The sequence below is a fragment of the Falco peregrinus genome, chromosome 10 (assembly GCF_023634155.1).
Source record: "Falco peregrinus isolate bFalPer1 chromosome 10, bFalPer1.pri, whole genome shotgun sequence".
In the NCBI taxonomy this organism is placed as follows: domain Eukaryota; kingdom Metazoa; phylum Chordata; class Aves; order Falconiformes; family Falconidae; genus Falco; species Falco peregrinus.
Window position 1 is genome coordinate 9,743,396 of NC_073730.1, and position 22,434 is coordinate 9,765,829.

Sequence of the window (22,434 nt, forward strand, 5' to 3'; positions counted from 1 at the left end):
CAAGTATATGGGGGGGGGAACCCCAAACCTGAGTATGGATAATGCTTTATTCTGTGTACAGAAACAGTCTGAATAAAAGCAGATGAATAATGGTCTTTTTTGACATCAGCTACATGAGGGTTCTGGTTGGCAGTACAATATGAACAGCTGTTGGGCAGTACTGTGATACAATTTGGTGCTTTCTTTTGAAATCGTCTGGCAGGAGAGATATGTCTAAAGTAAATTGTGATTTTTGGTGCTTACTGCATGTGCTTTAACTGAGCATATATTCAGCAAAAGGTACTTAGTACTGTCTGAAAATTTGGCTCTTCAGGTATGCCAAGTTAGGCACCCAAAATCAGTGGTACCTTTTGGGAAGAAAACATGTACCTTCTCTGTTCTTATATGTCTTGATCTTGGCTGTTAGAGTATAAAACTCACACTTCAGTAGTCATCTTCCTGATCTTTTTTCCCTGTTCTAACATGTGCCATTTCCACAGGGAAAAATTCAAAGTGGTCCATTCATTGACCTGTTCGTCTGCAAATGAATGTCGTTGTTAGTGCATCCCAGTTCATTGCCTATCAATGTGAAAGCTGTGGTACAATTTTTACATGCCAAATGCCTCACTTTGTTTGCTTTACATTCTGTTTTCTTTCAGTTTCATTTTAAACAGCTGTTTTCTAAATCCCTCCACAAATAGCAATTAAGTTTTATAATGATGATCTTTGTCACTTAAGTTTTTAACTAGTGGTTTGATTCCCTGTTCTCAGCAGTGTAAAACTGAGATAGCTCAATGGAAGTTCAAGCCATGGTGGTATCAAACTGGTGTCAGTGAGTTGAAAACTCACATATTTTGTTTCAGGAGTTGAAGGTTTTGCACACATCCAGGCATCTGGAATTGCTCTCCTCCACCCAAAACTGCTGTGTTTTGTATTTTATGTATTTTACCTTCTGCAAAAGATCCAAGTCCTGTTTTCCCTTATAGTCTGCATGACAAGAAAAATACCATTACAATTCCGAAAGAGATGATGCTCAGCAGGCACAGAAATACCTGCTTCTGGAGCTACAGAGGGACATTCCCCATCTCTGCTGGTGTTTTGGTCAAGGTTGCTGTGGGGTTTGTAGCTGGTACTGGGAGAAGTTCTCATCCACTTTCATCATCCAGGAGCCTTTCTGATCCCCACCCACTTTGTGATGGTTGAGCTGTGGTGTTTCTCTTGCTCTGTCTCAACCCACAGCAGTATTTCACAGGCAGTGAAATGAAGAAATGACATGAGTAGATCTTTCTTTGCCTTGTGGCTAGAAGCTGCTTATTGGTCTGTTGGGTTTTGCTGTTTAGCTGCTTGTACTTCACACAACTCCAGCATGACTTCCTAGTTTTCAGGACTCAATTTTTGCTTCAGCCTTCAGGGGATAGCCAGCTCTGCCTCGGAAGAAATCAGTGTGGAACTGAATTTTGGAGCACTGAGTATGTCCACCTACACCATTGTGTGTTTGTCCAGCCTGAGATGTTTATGATATCAAGATTTTTATCTGTCTTTTGATGAAGGGGTCTCAAAACTTGGTCCTATGAAAGTGCAATTTTGGCAGTATGTGCTCTTTTAAACCAAATGTCATCTGCCTAGCAGCCTGCCTGCTGCAAGGCTCTCAGTTATCAAGGTTTGCTTGGGTTTTTTTGGTAAGGGACTTTTGTACTGGTAGCAGAGATGAGGTTGTGTTGTAATTTATTTCATCGGATGCTTGGTTAGGTCTCTAAAGCCTTAATCCCAGTTATGGTTTAGTACAGATAATGTACATTGTGTAACTTTTTCATGAGTGTTTACTCCTTTCTTTGCATTTTTTGGAAGGAACTTCTCCATTTCTCTCCTGTGATTGTTAGATATTCATAACTAGTATTCATATTACCAAAATTCAAGTTGAATAAAGCAATTTCCGATTGAATAAAAATATGAAATAGTCTCTTGATAGTTTTGTCATATAAGCTTTCACACTAAGCCAACCCTGTCTCAAGCGTTTAGTTGTACTTCAGAGATATTTGCATTTGGAGTGAGATTTGCAGTGATCTGGAGTCCAGTGCAAGTTTTCTATCTACAGTCATATGTGAATAGGTGATGAATCGGCAGTATTTTGTCTCCGAGCCAAGAAACATAATTAATTGCTGAAAGACCATTTTTTGTCTTGACAATAGGCTGATTTTCTGAATATTTAGGCAGAGCAGTTTTTGATTAAAAATACTTTGCCAGTGATGCGGTAGTTGAATTATGATCTGTGGGCACCAGAGTTTAAATACTTGTTGCAGTGAACTCTCTGGAACTGAGCCTATGAAAAGGATGCATTATGCTGCAAATTATTAAATATTGATTTCTGTAACAGTCTACAGGCATCAATGAACTTAGCAATATGCTAGTAAATAATATGAAAAAGATTAATATCTCAACAGAAAAAGTAATTACAAAGATGTTTAAATAATGATTTTGATGCAAGTTAGATTTGTGGATAACAGAGGACTCAACTTTGGCCTCTTCTTGGTTATCTAAAACCACGAAGATGATAATGTCACCTTGGACTTTTGCAGCTGAAGTTCCCAGAAGAGCTTCCTGAGGTGTGTGAGCCGTGTTTGAAGGATGTTTGGCTTTGGAGATCACAGCCACATGTCAGAGGGAGCAAGGCACATTCTTTACAGAGTTTGCATTCTTCTGCATCACTCTGAGGTTTCCTGGCATCCTACTCTGAGACAGCTCAGTTAAGCACAGTTTAGCCACTATAACAAAGCTGTTGCTTGCAAGTCATTTGCACCAGTGATGGTTTCTTCATAACGGTTTACAGAAGTTGTTACTGCAAAGTGTTTGCTCTCGGCATTCATTATGGGATTACTTCTCCACAGAGATTAGCAATTTGAATTTGTCATTACTTTTCTGCACAGTGTTAAGTATTTAGAGCAATAACTTCCTCCAGAAGAATGAAGGAAATGGATTTCCTTTTTAATTTTGTGTGGAGGGAAAGACAGTTTTCATGCGTTATCCCTAAGTATCACTTAGATATTCACATGGGGCACATTTTTGACTTGCTGCTTCACTTTGTTCATCAGACAAAATTTATGCTCTTCTGCAGATGTTAGTCTTTAAACTTCAAAGGCATGGCAACATCTGGGTCCTTGGGTCACTGAAAATGAGCAGGCAGCTTTAGTTGCAACTTGTGAATTTCTTTTGCATTTTGAGAGGTTTATGTATCAGTGGAAGTGGTACTGCTCATCACATATAAAGGGATCTCTGTGTGAACTGTTGTTATTAGTAAGTTAGAAAAGGTACTGTATTTGGGGAAAATGCAGAGGTACAATTTGGGCTTTGGTTTCCACAATTGCAGTTACAGCTGTAGTACCAGCTGAGGTGTGACTGCAATGAGTGACCTGAGAAGGTGTACACCATCGACCTCCAAGTCACAAAATGTGTATTTTGGTTAAAGAACAATAGATGCTTGTGAGAAGCTTGAGTAAAAGATGAGGTTGGGAGAAGGAGGCTGGCTGATACAAATAGCTGTTCATTCGCTAAGTACAGGTATGCCTGAGTGAAAGCCTGTCACCCCTGGGTCATATGGAGACTGTCCTTGTGACCAAATTCATGGCATGCAGACATGCAATCTCTTGTCCCGTCCTTGCCTTGAACGTTTATTTGCTTTTATGGTTTTTGCTAAGGTATCTCAAGGATATTTGTAGTACATTAGTTTTTATTGTGTTCTGCTTTATTCTCCATGCTGCAATAACATCAAGAGTCTTGCAAGGTCCATATATTGGATGGCAGAGAATGTTGGTGTCCAGGAGCAGTGTCTTAAGAGTCCCTCAGGGCAGAAACTCCAATGTTGGCTATTGCAGGCTGCCTAAGGCTGTCACCGCGCATTCCAGCGAAGTTGAAAACTGTCCTCCTAGGATGAGCAGTGTAGTCAGCCTATTGCTGATATATGACGGAAACAATCTAGCACACAGTTGTGGGTATTTCCAAGCGTGGTAATGCTTTAGTAAAAGGTGAGGATGCGATAAGTACGTGAGTCAGATGAATGCTTTCAACTGAGCTGCTCATGTTTTGTATAACTAATGGAGCAGGCTTTTTTTTTTTAAAAAAAAAGGCAACAAAAAAACCCCTAAAATACCAAAGACCCTGGAAGGCTCGAGGTTAGGAGACTGCTCAGAAAACTTTGATTGCTGTTAAGGTCAGTTAACTCCAGCAGATTATTTACAGGTTTGTGAAGTTTCAGAACCATATCCTTTCAGTTGTGGTGTGAAAGCAAGTGGCATATGGCGCTTTTAACGTTTGGGAGCTCCTCTAGTGAGACTAAAAGTAAAGATGGTGACTATGGTTTTTACTAAGATTTTTTTTTTTAGGCTTAGAATGAAAAGCTCCCCATTTCAACCTTCATCTCTCTTTAGATGTCACAAGACATGTTCATACTGCAATCACACACACCTCATGACCACATTACAAAGCTACTTTAAAATCAAGTAACTTCACTGTTGCCTGAATATTTAATCAACTTCTTGGCTGGGTTTTATTGGCAGCACCAGATCTCATAACGTAAGCAGTTTGTGCTGTAGATATACCTATGAAAAAAAGAAGAGAAGAAAAAAGGAGACAAACCCATTCTTCCACCTTTTATATATACCAGCTGAGCTTGAAACTAGCAGAGTCATTAAGCATAATGCCAAATGTCAGTTGTGCGAACAAACGTGTAATAATTGTATTTTGGATCCAGCAGTGTTTTAGAGCAAACTGCTTATAATTTCCAGCAGTTACTCTTGCAAAATGCCTTCCTTTATTTGATTTCTTTATCTTCAAGTTATATCTGTAGAATAAAATTGCAAAGTCAACTCATGCTTCACAGTTACTTAAATTATATTTTATGTAGTAAGTAACTAAACCCAACAAAGTTAGCAGAAGATATTTTTCTGTATAAGGTGGGTTTAACTGGTACTGATCTGGTCCTTCTCATTCTCTTTGAGATCATACACTATTTGTGTGTCATCTTAAAAAGTTGCCTTTGGCATCAGTTGGTGTTAAAATTGTTCATTATGGCAGTACATGGCCAGTACTGAAATTGTTAAAGCTGGTAAGCTCTGATTTATACCTAGTTTGCTCATCTATCATTCTTTCCAAGAACTTTTGTTTTACTGATTTATAAATATTTAGTCTTGGAACGTCTCTTTCTCCATATACATGTGTGCATATATGTTATACATGTGTGCATATATGTTACGTATATATTCATGAAAAATTTACAATTCCTTTAGCTAGAACATAACCTTTATCCTTCATGTGCTCTCAGAGGGAGGGATTCCTCATGCAGCAGATCAGACAATTTATAAAATATATAACACTTCTTAGAGGGACGACTTCCGTGCTGTTTTGGAGCATCAGAGATCATCTCAGTTTGAGTGATCTGAAGAAGGGATGAAAGGTTTTGGGGGAGGAGGTAGAGAGGACTGGAGATACTGGAGTTCTGAGTTTTTACAGGTGTGGGAGCAGCATGAGAAGGAGATATGTTGGAGTAGTAGAGGTACCTGTATATCGCAGTTGGGGTCATTACTGTTGAATATGAGGAGACCCAGTCAAAGCCCAACTGTGTAAGTTTTACCTGAGAGAAGGCTGTCGATGACCTGGAAGAGAAGGTGTTTAGACCTTACAGCCTTGATAAATATGAGTGAATGTATAGATGGAAAAAAATACTCTTGGAGAAACATAGCTTATTGTTGTAGTCAAGAAGCATAGAAGATTTGAAGGTGGTCATGCATCTAGGCCTTAATATATCAGAATTATGGCTCTTTGATTCCTCAAAACAGTATGGAAACTCATTTATGTATATAAAAGCTGATGGTCTTTGTACATGTGAGGTGAGGAGTAAGTTGGTGATCCTGGGGAAGGTGTTTCACATCACACTTCCACAGCTGCTTTTACAGTATTCTTGTAAAGTAACCCTGTGTTACCCTGTGTACCACTGACGTTCTTTTTATACTTCAGACCAAACACGTTTTCATTTAGGTCACAGGTGAGCAATGTTACCTGATTTTCTTTCCTTTGTCTCCTTTCCTCTAGCTCTTACAGCTTCTGGAGTCTGAAACCATGCAACTAGAAGCCTTTCTGGAGTGGAAGCGACTGGAACCAGTGTATTGGCAGTGGATGGTAATGCATCAAACTGATTTTGAAGGGTGCAGCTTTTTGACTCTAACATAGCTGATCACTTCCAAAGGCCCCTTCCCACAAAAGTAAATGCTGCAAACCAGCTGTTTAACAGCACCCGAGAAAAAGGAAAAAAGCCTTTAGTAAAGTAAGGAATGTTTTCTTAGTTCTTCATCTCTCTGTTTTCTTCAGTCAGGCTCACCCAGCTAAGCTGAGGAATTGCAGCGCAGAGTGGCAGAATTTCATATAGTTAACACAAATGAAAATGTCTGATCTTCATCTCTTAAATGTTTTTTAAACATAGCAATTGTACGTTTTCTTAAAATTAAATGGCTTTTCAGAATAGGGCCTCTAAGCTTTATTGCAGACTTGAGAACAACTAAATTTGTGAGCAGCTGATACTGAAAACATCTTCATTTTTCCCAATCAAATAGTGTGTTGAAATTGCCAATTTCCCCTTGAACTGTGTTGAATGATCATAAGAAAATCAATAAGTCTTTCTCTGTGCATCTTACGATTTCTCAAGTGAGTGTAAACGGTACCATCCATCTCACTTCTCTCTACAACTTTTGCCCGTTCACCGTTGCTGAAAATAATTTTTTAGAGCACCACATTAGCCATATGAGTTTACGAAATTTTGAGAATCAGTGAGCTGACTGTTAATTATCCATATGCCTTGTTCTGCACTAAAAGCAAGGCAAAGGAGTAAAATTACCTGTCTTGAAGAGTGCTTCCAATGCAAAGCCATTCAGATTGTCACTAATTTTATAGTGGGTTTTGCTCTTCATGTCTATCATCTTCTGGTTATTCGGAAAACATCAACACGAGCATAAACCTGGCTCCAAACAGGCAAAATGTAAATGCAAGTGTTACGGCATTTCAGGGTATCCACCACCATTTCCCTCTGACGTGTTGAACAGTGTGGGGACTGTTGTAAGTATTAGTGTGCTTCCTGGAGTTAAGTCCTAAAGAAATACTTGCAAAAAAACTGAGGAGCACATCTTTTTAAATCGTTCAGTAGGCTGGATGGCAAATTTGCCTTTCTTTTGTTTTGCTGCTGATGGTGGTTGTTCCCGGATTCTGTAAGATGTATGGGAATGAGATGTGCTTTGAGGTACAATAGTTTTCTTTTTCCCTTTAGCCTATGCTTTGCATTGCTGATCTGATGGATCGGGTTGATTCTTGCATAGCTGCTGCTGGGTCTTCCTGATGGTTATGGGCAGGAACATGATAGAGCATGACGTAACTACAGCAACTGGAGTGACTCCAGTAATGTTACTTTAAAATTCTGTCATTTAATGAATTTCAAATAAAACCAGAGCAAAACCCTAAAACCCCACAAACAAACAAAACTTCCCAAAACAGCTTTGTTTTATTTCCATGCAGTTTGTTAGGCGGTTGGTGCCCAGAAAAATGTCTGCATTGTCATGAGCTGGGCTTTTGGTCAGCATGAGCTGCTGGCCTCCGCGCTGTTTTGTGCCAATTTGCAATGCTGATGCTTGCTGAGAAGGAGGTTTTGTAAGGGTGTCTTTTGCTGTTTTACAAAGCTGTGTATTGTATAAGCCTAAAAATCTCTTGCTGTGAATCAAGCCAGAGTTTTTAACCTACCTGCAGAGAAGAGAGAGAAAGAGGGGGGCATTCCTATCCTCTTTATAATGATCTTTATAGAAGTGAAGGTTGTTAGCATGTCACTGCCTTCCCAGTCTGTGTTTCTAGCCTAAACAAAGCTGGTCCTCTCTGTCTCCTTGTAGGCCATTCATTCAAGCTTCTGCTGGTTGCTGCTGCTCTCGTATGGGACTTTCTCTCCCATGTGTCTGTGTTTGACTTCAGGTGCCTCACCTGTATGTCAGTGCTACAGTCAGCACTCTTCTATCACAGAGATTTGTATTTATACTTTCTAAAATGGTACTTGACTTTAACAGTGTGACGTTGGTGACTTCTGGTTTTCTGACGTCTCTTCCAGCAGTGTTGCTGCTGAGCCAGTAATTACGCATCTGGTTTTTTCTTGCCTGTGTGTAGACCATGCTGCTCAACTGCTGAATTCCCTCATACTGTTTTCACATTACTTCTCCAATTTCTAAAGATAATACTGAATGCAAATTATGTCCTTAAAAGAGATTATGACCTCTCCTATTTAATGTCGCCTTGATAAGAATATGGAAATAAATATTTAATATTCTTTGAGCGAGGAAGCCTGGGTCCTTTAATTATGCTCTGCTACCCTGGCTTGAAAACTGTGTTTCTACATAATCTGTGCACCATGGTTTATAGGTACATGCGTTTCAAGGACCCCAAAGTTATTTGGCATTTTTTTTTAGTATTTTGGATAATTGTTGCTATCTCTGAAGGTAGTTGCAGAATTAATTATAGACCCAGCTAGGTGGCCATGGTCAAAGAGAGCTGACAGAGCTCCTGACCAGCCTGGCGCAGAGATCTCTTAGGGTTCCTCAACTTGTAGAGGATGGACACGGGAGAGCCTGTGGGTGTTGCAGCTTACTGTGCTATGTAGCACATAAGGCTCTTCTGAACAATGCAAGCATGTGCCTCCTTCCTGGACATCACTTTGTTGCAAAAGATCATAGAAGTGCATTCAGCCTCAGAGTTTGAGGGGAAAGGGCATATCTGGAGCTTCTGCAGTACTGATGATCTCTGTACCGTGAGTGCTACTTTATTATCCTTTAGTGCAGTGGAGAGTAGCTGACAGTATGCAGTCCTTTCTAAAATAAGCTAGGTTAGCAGCATAAGTTTTCTGTTAACTTAGAAATATGTTAGTGAACTGAGGGGGTTATATCTTAAAATAACTGAAATTGTAGAGCAACTGTACACTGAGATATGGCAGCAGTGAATTCCTAGTTATGAACTACCAGGAAGATGTGTGTGTGGGGGGGGAAGCACTTTAGCTTCTGCTGAAAAGTAACTTCCATTGTTGTTTTCCTTTAGGAAACTGTGTTAGATAGTATGGCTGAAGAGGGAAATAAGTGTGAGTCCCGGGATGCTCATGTAGAGAAAAGCAGGCTGCCAAAGGCGACCTTGTGCTGTCCCTGGGCTGACAGTCTGACTGGGCAAATTGACAGATTATCCAGAGATCTAATGACTTTCCGTGACCAACTGCATAAACTTGTAACTCGTCGAAAGGCTGCATGGTGTGAGAAGGTAAGGCTTTGGGTGGCATTCTTGGATCATTACTGACTTTTAAGTTCCTGTATTTTTTAGTGTTATCACTATGGCCCATCCTAGGGCAGCTTCCCTGTTGCTGCTGTGTCAACCTTGCTGAAATCTTGATGACAGATCTGCAGTTACTTGTCTGTTTATGCCCACAGCATCCCAGGTACTCTTTCAAACACAAAGTAGGCATCTCTCCCAGAGAGGCAGCATGCTGAAACAAAGTAAGTGTTCTTTTGGAAGGGAAGTCATCAAAGGATAGGGGAGGAGAGGAGAGAAAAAGGAAATCATGGCAGCCCCCGGAGGGGACAGAGGCAGCAGGTTGAAAGCATCAGTAATGGTTATAGTGAGAAAAATATAGATAGATATTTGCAGGGATGGGAGGGTGGGAGAGGCCAGAGCTTGTCATCTTTCACTGAGTTAGTAGTCTTTGAAATGTCTGATGGGGGGAGGAAAAAGAAGGATTTCAAGCTTGTGAAGTGAGAGAAGGGACTAAGCAGAAGATCTGGTGGAAGAACAGACTGGCTGTGGGAGGCTGGCTGCAGAGGAAAACAGGTGATACGAAGGAAGCGTACATGGTGTTCACTGGCATAGGCATGGGGAGACACTGGGAAGCACCCAGAGGGGGCGGTTGGGGCATAAATAGAGGAGCTGTTGATGTAGATGTAAAAGGTGAATGTGAATATTAACATACTGCCAAAAGAAAATACGATGAAGATGAAGGCATGGAAGCTAGTGATTTTTTCAGGCATCAAGAAAAAAGAAGGGTACCAGGGAATCTATGAAACCTGTGGATGCAGAAAAAGTGAAAGGAACAGGTGGGGCAGGTAAAGCAGTAACAAAAATGCTGTATTGCAATTTTACGCCTGTATTAACTAAGGAGAGGCATTTTTTGATTTGTTTTTTTGTTTCTTTTGGTTTGTTGGGTTATTTTAGATAGGATTATAGATCATTTGACAAAATGAAAAGTGGCAGGTTGTCAGATCAAGAGATCTGACAAGTCAGATCAGCTCTTTGCCCAAGAGTTCAAAAGGATCTGGCATGGGAAAAGTGTGTGAGAGCTAATTGTTCTCTTCCACTGTAAGGATAAGAAACTAATTGGGATCAGTTGGATAGGGACAGGCACAAGGAGCTGCCGTGCTGCTTCACACAGGGTACAGAACTTCTTCCGACAGGACACTGTGGATATAACCAGTGTACATGGATTTGAAATCTGTTGGACACATTCTTGGAAGATGAAATCCAGCAAAGATTATCAAATATACAGATACAAATTACAAACTTAAGTAACTGCACGAGTACAAATCATTGCAGGTTGGGGGAATATTCCGAGGAAGTACCTCTGTGTGTTTGCTTTCGTCTTACACAGTCTTCTCTGGGCACTTGTTGTCGGTCACTGTCAGTGGTGGGGTGCTGGACTAGGCAGGTCTCTAGCATCATCAGATTTGGTCGCTTTTATGGCAAAATGGGCATGACTGTTGCAGGACAAATCAGACATTGAATTATAAAAATAAAATTTCCAATGCATGATTTCCAAAGCAAGATATACTCTGACTCCTCTTATATGTATCAACATATATGCTGTTAAATATTATATAACAATCACACTGAAGGTTGTTTTATGCTTAAATTTGGACATGAAGTCCAAAAATATTAACTGATGAATTCTTCATTGTACTTTGAAATAGATGCTGTGATTGGATTTGAATGATGGTCAGTCAAATTCCAGTGTTCTGAGATTCACTGAATGTCATGCGAGTTTATGACTGTGGGTAACAAATGCAGTGCATCTTAAGTGTGCTCTTAAAAGGACGGTTTATCACAAGTGCCTCCTCTTCTATGTGCCCTGGAACAGAATTGTTTTGTAACGCTACATGACAGCTTTTGGAATGCTGGGGGTCAGATGACTCTCCATCAATCCTCTTTATATCAGCCTTTGCTTTGAGCAGTGTTGCTGCTTATGTGATGCTTTCTGCCTGCAGTCCGTCTTTTCTCCCCAGTCAGGATGCTTGCTGAATGCAGGCTCCTCTATCAATTGTATGTTTCTGCCCCCTTCTGTCTTTCCCCTGGAGAAATAAGCTTATCAAATCTTTCCTTCTATATATTTTTTTTAGTCAAACAAAGAGAAAAGATCCAGCAGTAGCTAAAGTGGTCATTATCTCTAACTCTTGTGATACTGAGACATCTGGAAATTATCTTGGCTCTCACAATTGTGCCCGGCTGAGGGACAGTACAGTTTATTACAGCTCTTGTGCCTACTACCTTGTACTTCACAACAAATGTGATAATCCACAGAGTAATTATGTCTGTTGTTACCAGTAGGCCTGATGTTTGTGCCAGGCAACCGAGTAGAAACTGTTCTGAAGAACAGAATGGAGGGCACGTGATGAAATGCGATATATTGGGGAAGAGACAGTACGAGTTTTGCAGAGAGGAATCATGAATATAAAATCGGTTGGAGCTTTTTGAAGGGACTGGTGAGTGTGTGGGCAAGGGAGGTTGGATTGACGTTATTTAATTGCATTTATAAATGGTGTTTGATAAAGTCCCTAAAAATTCTCCACAAAGATAAACTGCCCACCTGTCTGTCTTTCTCTTACCCTCAAGCACACAGCAGAGCAGGAAGCGGAGAGGCAGTGGCTGTCGTTGGTTTGGGGAGGTGGTCACCCCTGGAGCCTTGGGGGCCTGTGCTGCACAGCATGTGTGTAACTGCTCTGGGAAAGGAGGTGCATAGCAAGATGCCCAAGTTTTAAGATGAGACTAAATGCCTGAGAGCACGTGAAGGACAACAGCAAAAGATTGTTGAGGGTCTTTGTACTGAGTAGTGAAGTGGTAGAATGTCAGATAATATTGCGTGGAGATAAATCTGGCAAAATGCATCTGAAGGGAGAATCATAATTTTACATGTTTGGTATGACTGTTATAGCATGTGAATGAGCTCTTGGGGTTATAACAGTGGTTCTGTGGAAATGTCAGTGGTCAGAAACAGTGAACTGAATCCTAAGAATTGTTAGGAAAGCAGAAGAAAGCAAAACAAAATATTCCCATCTGTTCCTGGAATGCTGTGTGCTGTTCTGGTCCCAGCATAACTTTAAAAAAAAAAAAAAAAAAAAAAAAAAAAAGTTGAGCTGAAAAGGCACAGGGATGGGAAGCAATGGTGACCCAAGCTGTGAAAGGGTTTCTCTGTGAGGAAATCTACTACAAGGAGCCCCTGCCTAGGTAAAAGAGGAGAGAATGAAGAGGGGCATCACGCTTCTGATGCTCCTTTTCATGATGGGTGAACCTTGAGGGAATTACTGGGCAAATTAATGAAGAATGAAATCATTGTTAAGCAAGAAATACGGAAAGTATTCTCTGGTCAGGAAAGTCCTTCAGTTGCAAACTACTGGAGTTCAGGAAGTTGTGTCTTCTAGTGAGGTATTGTTCCATGTTTGTCTGGTCCTAAACTTATTCCCTAGCTGTTTGCTATTGAAGACTGTCAGACATACTGCTGGGTTAGAGTGAACCTTGATATAACAAGGTACAGTTGCTCTTCCTTTACATCCAGTTTTGAGCATCATAATTCAGAAGAGAAACTGGGGAGAGTCCAGAAGAGAAAAACGAAAGTCATCATAAGTCTGGAACATAACGTCTTTATGTTAAAAATGGAAAGACTGAGGTGAGGTATATGGTTCTTTGGATATGAAGAAGTTTTCTCTGGGGGAAAGATTTTTATTTTTTTCCCCATGTCCTCAATGAATGGGACAAGACTGGATGTAAACTGCAACACAGACATTTAAATTAGATACTAAGGAAAAAAATCATACTTTTTTTTGTGTGTGCAGACCCTGCATAAAACAGATCATGCAAACATCTGTCAGGGATGGCTGAAGAAGAGTTGGTTGTGGTCTAAGACTGTGGCTTGGGCTTGAAAATCTGTTGAAGTCTCTCACTTATGCAAGCCTGCGATGGATTGATTTATTTTGGATAGAAATATTTCAGGTGTGTTACAGTCATTGCTGTGCCACAGTGCCTGGTTTGTACCACTGTACACAGCTGCTTGTTATTCAGGATGTGGGGTTAGAGTTTATGTGTCTATTTGTTGCAAGCTTGATCATTTGCACACTGTGATTCTAGTAGTTAAAATTATCAAAGTTTTTTAAAATTCAGCAACTTATTTTGCTCCTTTTCTTTTGCTTCTTTCTTTCTTTCCTTATTTTTTTTTTGTTTGTTTCTGCCTGCCTCTTTCTTTGGTTATGTGCTTAGAATGACCCTGAAACCATTTCCGCTTTCAGGGACATTCACTAGAAGACATCTGAATGTTGCCATGGGATTTGGGTGATTTGTGAAACCCTGATTAATGCGACATTTTAACTGATATCCATCTCTAGGCAGCAATGTGTTCAGTATCTTGGAGGAGAAAAGGCATATGACAGAGGTGTGATCTGAATATGTGGCTTTCTTATTGTTAGCTTTGTTCTTTTCCATGCAGTACTGGGCAAATAATTACCATTTCTTTGACACTTCGGGGATTTGTAAATGATCAAAAAGTTGAGTGAAATAGTTAAGCTTTAAAAATGTTTCTCCTCTTAGAAACAAACTTAACTGTAAAAGATGAAATCTCCTAATTCCAGAAGAGAACTTGTTTGCTTGTTTGCTTTTTTCCTTTCTGAATATTCCCTGTTATTTACCTCTCTATTTGAAAGGGGGATTTGATTTCAGTCTGTTTAAACATTTGGCATCCACAAGCTGGAATGCAGAGTATTTGACTTCAAATGGTGATCACTTCAGTTTTCATCACATAAATGCTCACACCATACTGGGCTTTTGTTAAATTTGGGGTATTGTATTTTGTGATCCTCTGTGTTGACTAGCATTTGAAAGCAAGCCAGATGCCTCTGAGATGGCAGTATGATGGGATGGAGTTTGCTCATGCATGCCCCTGTTAAGCATGGCCCAGAAAGGTTTAGAGCCATTAATCTGAGCTTAAATATGCGCTTTCCACACCACAGTCCTCTCTAGAAATAGTGGTGGCTGTGCTTGCGTGCTTGGCTCATGTTATGCCTGGAGTACCCAGAGCCGACACTTCAAGAGGTTGTAATCCCTGGCCAGTATCAGACTAATTTAATGACGGTGGAAGAGCATGCTGAAACCTGCATTTTGTCTTTATTTCTGTGTTTTTCTCCTGATCAGTCACCTCCCCTTCTGTTCAGTAACGTCTAACCTTCCCAAACCATTGCACCTGAGTCCTTGGTAGGGCTGAGGGGATGCAAGGTTGCCCGTTTCAAAATAAATGCCCTTTGGAATTCTAAGGTGTTGGGAAGGGGCTGTATGGGACAAGGATGTTTTGTTTTCTCTTGTTAGGGAGAGGGTAGGTGCAGAGGTGGTCAGTGGTGGTGGCAGGAATGGTCTGGGACACCCCATCAAGTGTGGATGGTGGGGACTGAAATGTAGAGAGGCTTTCATTCCATCCCAAGAGTCCTGTGCTTCACTCAGACTTTTTGCTACTACCAGCTCATCACAGCACACTGCTGGAAACCTTGTAGAGTCTAATAAAAGGGGATTATTTTTTTTTATGGTAAGGATCTTACATTTATAAAAGACTGAATCGTTTTTGATGCACTTTGGTGTAAGGCTTTACTATTTGAAGTAGGGAAGCAGCTCCAGAGGCTGATGCTGAAACATAGTCCTACATCCTTCTGGTTTGGGTTGTTTTTTTTTTTTTGTTTTTCTTACTGAGGTTGAGTTGAATTTTATCTACCCAAACAAGTACACTTCCACAGTTTTTTTCTATATGCCTCATAAGGAACTGGAGGGGAGCAGGAGGAGCTGTGGGTACCCTAGTAGCCACTGCTAGTGCTTGGTGGCCATGCTATGTGACTAACCTGCATGAAAATAAAAACTTGGTGCAGTGTATGCATGTGGGTGAGGGAAATAAGGCTCATTGTTTTCTGCACTGTGTGAATGCTGAGGAGCACTGGTGGGGGCTGGACTGGCTCCTGGTGTGCTGTGTTCCTCCCTGCACCGGTGCAGGGCTGGGTTGTGTTTCTGCTGCCTTAAACCCAGGAATTGTGGCAAAGGGACAGCTGAGCTCTCACCGAAGAACTCTCTGAAGGCTTGTCGGTAGCTCACTTTTTTAAGCAGACTGTTCACGTTGCATTTTTGCTATTTCTGCTGTTCATTCTAGTTCTTTGGGCTTTCTGCTAATATGAAGATGTTAGTGTAGCGAGTAGTTAATTATCCAGGCTGTCTGGGGTGCAGGAAGCGGAGGAGTGGTAGGGAACAGTTCTGTGCTGATCTATTTCCTCAGTCAGCACGTTCCCTTCCGCTGCCCCTTCCCCAGTCCCAGAGTGTGTCTGTGTTCCACTTTGTGTTTGCAAACCTCCATCTGGAGCACTGAGCAGCTGTCAGTAGAGCTTTTCATGCAAAAAGAAATTGAAGAACTAGCAAGGCCAGAGAAGTAGCTTTTGGAAATGCATGGTTGGCTGGGTTGGCTGGACCCGGATGCCTGGGGTAAGGGGCGCAGACCCAGAGAGATCAACAGAAACATCCATCAAAAGGAGCAGTGGAGGACATGGGCACAAGGATGGCAAGGACAGACAAGGCTAGTGCCTTTTATGTGTAGTTCTTATTTAGTTAAATGTAGGATTAAATTTGTTGCTGATGGAATTGCCATGGTATTAGCAGATTTAGGTTATTGGAAAGCATGCATCTGCTGTAAACAGTAGGAAGTAAGATCCTAATGCTTCTTTTCGCTTTTTGCCCCTGTATTTTCTTACATTGGTTTTTGTCACTCGTCAATATCCCTAGCAGGAGATCTGAGGCTGCTTACTTTTGGTAAGTGCTTGTGGAGATGCAAGTGATTGTTCCTGGAGGGCAGTGTGCTCTCTCTTGTGCTGGAAGGAGGAAAGAAACCACCTTCATGCATTGGTTCTCTGAACAGCAGGATCTTGCATTTGTGTTAGACCTGAAGCCCCTAGTTACTCTGGTTTAAAACTGGCATGCATGTGGAAAGTTACTGCAGGTAAGCAGAGCCGGGAGACTTTTGAGAGAATCTTGCTTCTGAGAACTCTGTGCAGGTTGGTCAGACTTGAATAGTCAGTTAAGCTTGCAGCGTACAGGGAGATGAAAAAGATAAGTATTTATTCTGCATTTGCAGATGCAACTTGCTGTGAGATTGCTGAATGAGTGCTGAACTGTGTGAGAGATGGAGAGACTCTGTGTACCAGTTGCTACATCAGCAAACTGATTTCAAACACACAAAAACTGTAACTGAAAATAAATTACCTAGCCTGACATTTTTTGTGGGGCTTATGTATTCTAAAAGACTCCAGGCTCCTTAGGGAAGAGAGAAACATTAAAAACTTGCGTGCCGTCTCCTGTTTTGTATGCAGAACTCTGGGATTTGAAGTAAGCGTGGGTGAAAGTTTTTCTTGCTTTCCAAAAGATGCGGTTTTCCCTTCCTTTGTCGAGATACAGAATGTTTGCTCAGGTGACAGGATCAGTTCAAGTATAATCAATAACTCGTTTTAATATTTTACTCACATTATTTGCCAAGATGTTGGATACTGACCAAGGCAATGAAACATGTAGTAAATGCAGCTGAAGAATTATAGTAAAATTTTAGATGAGCTTTATCTAACAATAAACTGTAAAAAACCCTATTCCAATGAGAGAACGTGTTTTGTAGCCACTGTAAATGTTTTAGTGCATTTTAAAGAAATAAGTATAGTACTTAGGTTCTCACAGTTAAAATGCACAGTAAAACAGGGATGAAGATGAGGAATGCCTGTGGGGCTCAGATGTACAAGGTATATAAGATTGCAGGTCCCAGCATCGCCTCTGTCTTTTTGAATGGGAAAAGCTTGGAGGCTGATGGGTGGGATTTGAGGTGACCACAAGGTTGCTGGATTAGGAGACTCTTGCAAGGGGTGAGCCACTGCAACAAATGTTGTCCTCCACAAGGGCAGTATTTTGGGAACATAGCTAATTCTGGCTGACAGAAGCCATATTAAACACCATAGCCAGTGGCTGTTTTTCAGAGCAGCTCTACCTGAAACACTGTTACTGTGTTTTACAGAACCTTTCAGAGAGGGTTTTGGGGACACTTAACTTCCAGGAGGTATCTGACTTGCTTTACAGCTCCAGGCAGACTGTTGGGACAGGTTCCTCCTCTGACAGCAGGAATTAGAAGCATTGCATACTTTGCAGTACTACCTGATTTTTAGGTAAGTTGATAGAGGTGCTTTTAGAAGGACTGTTTGCATTCATGCATTCAAAGCTTAACCTGAAACGGCTTTTTTTTTTCCTTAGAACCTTGGCCTTGTTCTCTCAGTTGTCTGCCCTGAAATTGAGTGTACTTGATCGTAAGAGAAAAAAAGCATCCAACTCATTTCTGTGTCTTTGTCCCTTGTACTTGTAGAAGAGCTGACATAAAAGTGTATCTGTAATTTAGTATTGTCGCATATCTTCTTCCCAGCCAGAAATGCATCTAAATGAAGCTTTAGTACACTACTGAGCTCAGAATTTCGACTTCTAATTCTTCATTTCGTCAGCTCTCTCAAAGCCCTGAGAGCTGTTTGTTCCCGGCCCCGCCCCCCGCCCCCCCGCCCCCCCCCCCCCCCCCCCGGCTTTGCAGGCTAGCCATAGGACCCAGCCTTTGCTGCAAGAGTCACAGTGACCATTCAGGCAGTTCCACATCCACCTACAGCTGCTACTCACTGTCAAAACTGTGAGCTAATAAACTGCTGAATGTATTTTAAGAGTAGTGGCATTAGATAAGGTCTGCTTTTTCACTGAAACTCTGAAAATGTTTTATGTAGACTGTTCTCCAGCTGAAAGTTAAAACTTCCTTTGCTAAGGTCTGCTTTTTCACTGAAACTCTGAAAATGTTTTATGTAGACTGTTCTCCAGCTGAAAGTTAAAACTTCCTTTGCCTCCTCATGCCATAGTTGTGGATAGGCTGGGTTGCTGGAGAGACCTTTGCTGCTCTGGGTGCACCATTCCTGCCTCCCCCAAAAGCAGGGAGAAGAGCTGCAGGGCTGGGTGCTGGTGGAGGTTCTGCAGGAGTCATGCAAAGCCCCTGGAGGGGACAAGGGAGTGTTTTCTAACTGAAAACTAAACCAGTTTTGGGGTGAAGAAATTCCCTAAAAGTTGTGGTTATGAGTTTTTCATTTTTGTTTTCATTTTCCTAGTAATTTTTGCTTAAGGAAGACCTTTTCCTGAAAATTTGTATGACTAGGTAGTAATACCTTTCTCTCATCTGTGTGTTCTAGGAGTGTTTGTATAAACGTTCCATTGTTTGGCTGTGTATACAGGAACTACCTTGTTTGAATTTGTTTCAATCCTGTTCTCCTAGAGCAGGGCAATACAGAGAAGTGCAAGTCACAAGCAGCACTCTGTTCCTAGTGAAAGTGGCTGCTTTCATGTTGCACAGTGATAAAGCTCTGCTGAACACAAAGTGGGACCCTCCAAGCCTCTGCAAGTCACTTAGATCTGAGATGATACATTATCAGTGTTTGTCTCTGCTGCCCAAGATAAAAGTTTGGAAGAACAAATTGAAAAATAAGTGAGCAATTTATTATATGAAGCAATACATGTCTGTTGCCTTCCTTTGTAATTTGTAGTTGTCAGGGTCTTTTTCAAAGTAGCACTGCAGCCTTTTTGCAAGTGTCTAAATTACTTACACTGACATACCCTGGTTTTCATATCGTGTATTTTCAGTATGTGCCTATTAGTGCATTAATTTGTGTGATCTTCTAATTCAAAGATTTTGAAAAGTCTATAGAGATAAAACTGCAGTTAAAAAGAAATTCATTATAAAAGGCTGGGCTGTTGGAATGGTATTTTTTTTATTACTGTAGAATGCTGAAGACTTATAATTTGGAGGAGGAGATAGGTATTATCTCTTATTCCCTGTGGTGTGCATTGGGAATTGTGTAGCATTTGGACCTTCACAAGTCTGAACTGTGTCTCCTTATAGTCAATGGTAAAGTATCTGCAAGTGTGATGCTCCTGCCTGGAGTTATCCCACCCTCCTGAGAGCAGCAGGACCATACTGGGTGGCCAGATTGCATATCTTCTTGGGAAGTGGCTGAAGAGGTTTAGATAAGCTCCTGGCTCCAGAGCACGGTGATTCTGGCCATCTTGTTGTATGCTGTTGCTGTTGCTTCACGTCTGCTCTTTTTGTACTGGCATCACTGACATCCTTTTTACCTGAATAGAAGTAATGCAGAAATTACTGATTTCTTTGAAGACCATTTATTATTTTAAGACTTGTCCCTGGCTGGTTCTTCCCACAGAGTTGCTGCAATACAATAATCACATTATATTTCTGACTCCCACCTGTTTTGGGTTTGTTTTTTTTTAATTTGAGCTTTAACCACTGGAAAAGCAAATTACTCATGCCAAAACCTCAGGAACAGAGAGTTCAGAAAATATCCATATGACAAGAAACTTTTTTTGTAGCTTTGTGGAAAAGGGATGTATCTCCTGGTGCTTTCAGCCTAGCTGCCTTCGTTCTGGGCTGTTTGCCTCGGATATGTCCTTCAGCAATCCAACCCAAAGGCTGTCCTTGAAGCAGCTGCCTCTCTGTGCATCTCTTCAATGTCAGGATCCAGCGTAGTTCTGTCACACGAGGAGAGCCGGGTGAAGCCCTCGCTGTAAGCAGGTCTGCTCACACGGGCTCATAGCACAGCAGTCACAGAGTTCAGTTGCTTTTAGGCCTAAGAGGATTAATTTCTCTTTTGCTTTGCCTGTGTGATAGATATATTTGTAGGCTCAGCAAACAGGCAGTGGTTTTATCAGTCATGTGCTTTTGTGCTTTGTGTAATATTTGGAGGTATATTTTGTGTTTTCCTGGTAAAGACCCTGAAAAATCTTTTATGTTGTTCTTTTCCTGTTTCTTAAACCTATATCCTTTTTCCTTTATCTTAAGCTAAACTGATTTTTCTGACTCCTATCAATGTGGTATTTAGATACAGGAGTCTAAATACAGATCCATTCAATTATCTTTTAAAAAAAACAACCCAAAAACAAACAAAAAAACCCCCCAACACAACCCCCAAACCAAACAAAGCCAACAGATATGTTATCCATTCAGTCAAGATCAGGTCAGTCTTTTTTATGAAATTATCTCATTCTAATGCTTTAATTAACTTCTAACTTTCAATTACTATGCTTCCTCACCATCTAAAAGCTTTCCATTGGAGGACAGTGTGGATGTTGTTCTGGAGGCTTACAAAGCGCAGTATTCAATGCATGATAAAAGGAAGCACAGAGCAGCAGTGCCCTGCCAGACCGTGGTAGCCATTCTCGTTGGATGCACCTATGTGCGTTCCTGGTATTAAAACTAGAGTTTTTCCTCAGAGGACTCCTCCCCCAGTTAAAAGATGACTTTCTATTCCTAGATAAAATAGGTAGTTGCCTCTCTGTGGCTTCCCTGTCAGTTTGTTTTGGAATGACAATAGGTGGGCCCAGGAGCTAGCATTTTGAATAGTGAAAGTCTTTAAAATGCATAAGATGGAGATGCATACATTCCTCTCTAATTGCAGGAAATTGCGAATCCCAGCGAAGTTTGGAATGCAGCTGCTTGTATAATTACATCTTCTGTCAGTTGCTGTAGCTCAGCTTTACAACCCTTCTAAAATGTCTTCATAGTTTATGGTACAAATAATGCCCTTTATTAATATTACTTTGGGATCACCCCTTTCATTTATTCACCACCAATGGCAAAGGCCTAAGATTTTTCCTCTTGTTGAACTATAATAATGAATGTTTAGAAATTATTATTTAAGGTGACATTTTTCTCTAGCTGCTATAATTGTTAAGCCAAAAGAAATTATTTAAGTTTCTTACTATTGCTGGGGTTTGGGTTTAATAAGAAACCCCCATGCATGTACCTCAAACCGGTTTGATCTGCCTACAGCATCAGATTTTGGGTATGTGCAAACCTTTCCATTTCATGTTCTTATGAAATAGAAGGTAATGGTAATGGGTCATGGAAAAGTTGTTAGGTTATTGGCAGCTAGGTGTTGCTGTCTGCTACTGGTCATAAAAATACAGATAAGATACAGATCACAGTTCAGAGCTTAATTAAATGTGTTGGCCCCACTTACACCACCATTGCAACTGGAAAATGGTTGAGAGGTTGGAAAGGATTAAAGGAGGGGTAATAAAGGAATTACTTGATCTGGCTTCTTGAGAGGTCAGAAAAGCATAATTTAACCAAGGGAATGTTATAACTGGATCACGTTCCGCAAGTTCTGAGACAGAAGAGGAGTTCTGAGGGTGTAAGACTTTAGGTGAAAGATAGTATAAGAAGACCCAGTGGCTGAGGTGGGACTCACTGAAAAGGGGCATATTTTTAACCATAAATACATTTCACTGCTGAGATAACACAGTGGTAAGCGTAATATCTTAAACTGCTAGATCCTGTGTTTAAAATACCAAAATTGTATGTTTCTAAAAGAGACCCTGTAACTTGCTAAAATGTAGTAGAACACCGCAGAAATTACTAGGTGAGATACTGTAGCCTGTGCTTTGTGGTTAGGTTAGGCTAATCAAACAGTTTATGACTTTAAATCCATAAATGCATGAGCATTGCTATTAAATGGGCTATTTCAGAAGAACATCAAGTCTCTTTGTGTACAATCAAGGATCTCACAAGAAGAAAGAGACCTCATTTAGGCAGGACAGTGTGGGAAGTGTTCAGCTATTAAAATAGAAAATGATGGTTTCCAGCGTTTTTAACTGGTTACTCTTCAGTGTGTAGAAATTGCTGCAGAAAATTAAAAACCTTGAAAGCTTACAGCAAAGAAGCTTGATTCAATGAGACAAGTTTTATAGAGCTGCAGTACTAACTCTATAACTTTCTTGGAGGTTTGAAATTGCATTTGGGCAAGTTAGTATAAGACATGAATTTGAAATTAGTCGGGGTTTTTTTTATAGTAAAACACCTGCTTACTCAGTGTTGTATTGTTTGCAGAACAGCTGATTGCAGATATTGCTTTTGCTTTAATTTGTGGTTTGGTTTTTTTTTTATAAGCAGTAAATGCCTTTAGGTGTTTTTCTGAAGGTTGGGGGTCTGCTTTTCTTGGAAGTCGCTGTTCTTCGTAGGCTCTGCAGGGTCCTGTTCCCCCCTGCTCACTA

The 22,434-nt window shown here is 40.8% G+C and overlaps 1 protein-coding gene across 4 annotated transcripts in view; it reads left to right on the top strand.

Annotated features, from left to right (window-relative positions):
- Window positions 1-22,434, top strand: part of TEDC1 (tubulin epsilon and delta complex 1) — a 73,751-nt gene that overhangs the window by 42,631 nt on the left and 8,686 nt on the right. For 3 of the 4 annotated variants that reach the window (XM_055815353.1, XM_055815354.1, XM_055815355.1), the window contains 2 exons: window positions 6,061-6,147; window positions 9,085-9,297. In XM_055815353.1, coding sequence (XP_055671328.1) covers window positions 6,061-6,147; window positions 9,085-9,297 — 300 coding nt within the window. The remainder of the gene's footprint in view (window positions 1-6,060; window positions 6,148-9,084; window positions 9,298-22,434) is intronic. The other variant, XM_055815356.1, reaches the window with a different exon arrangement.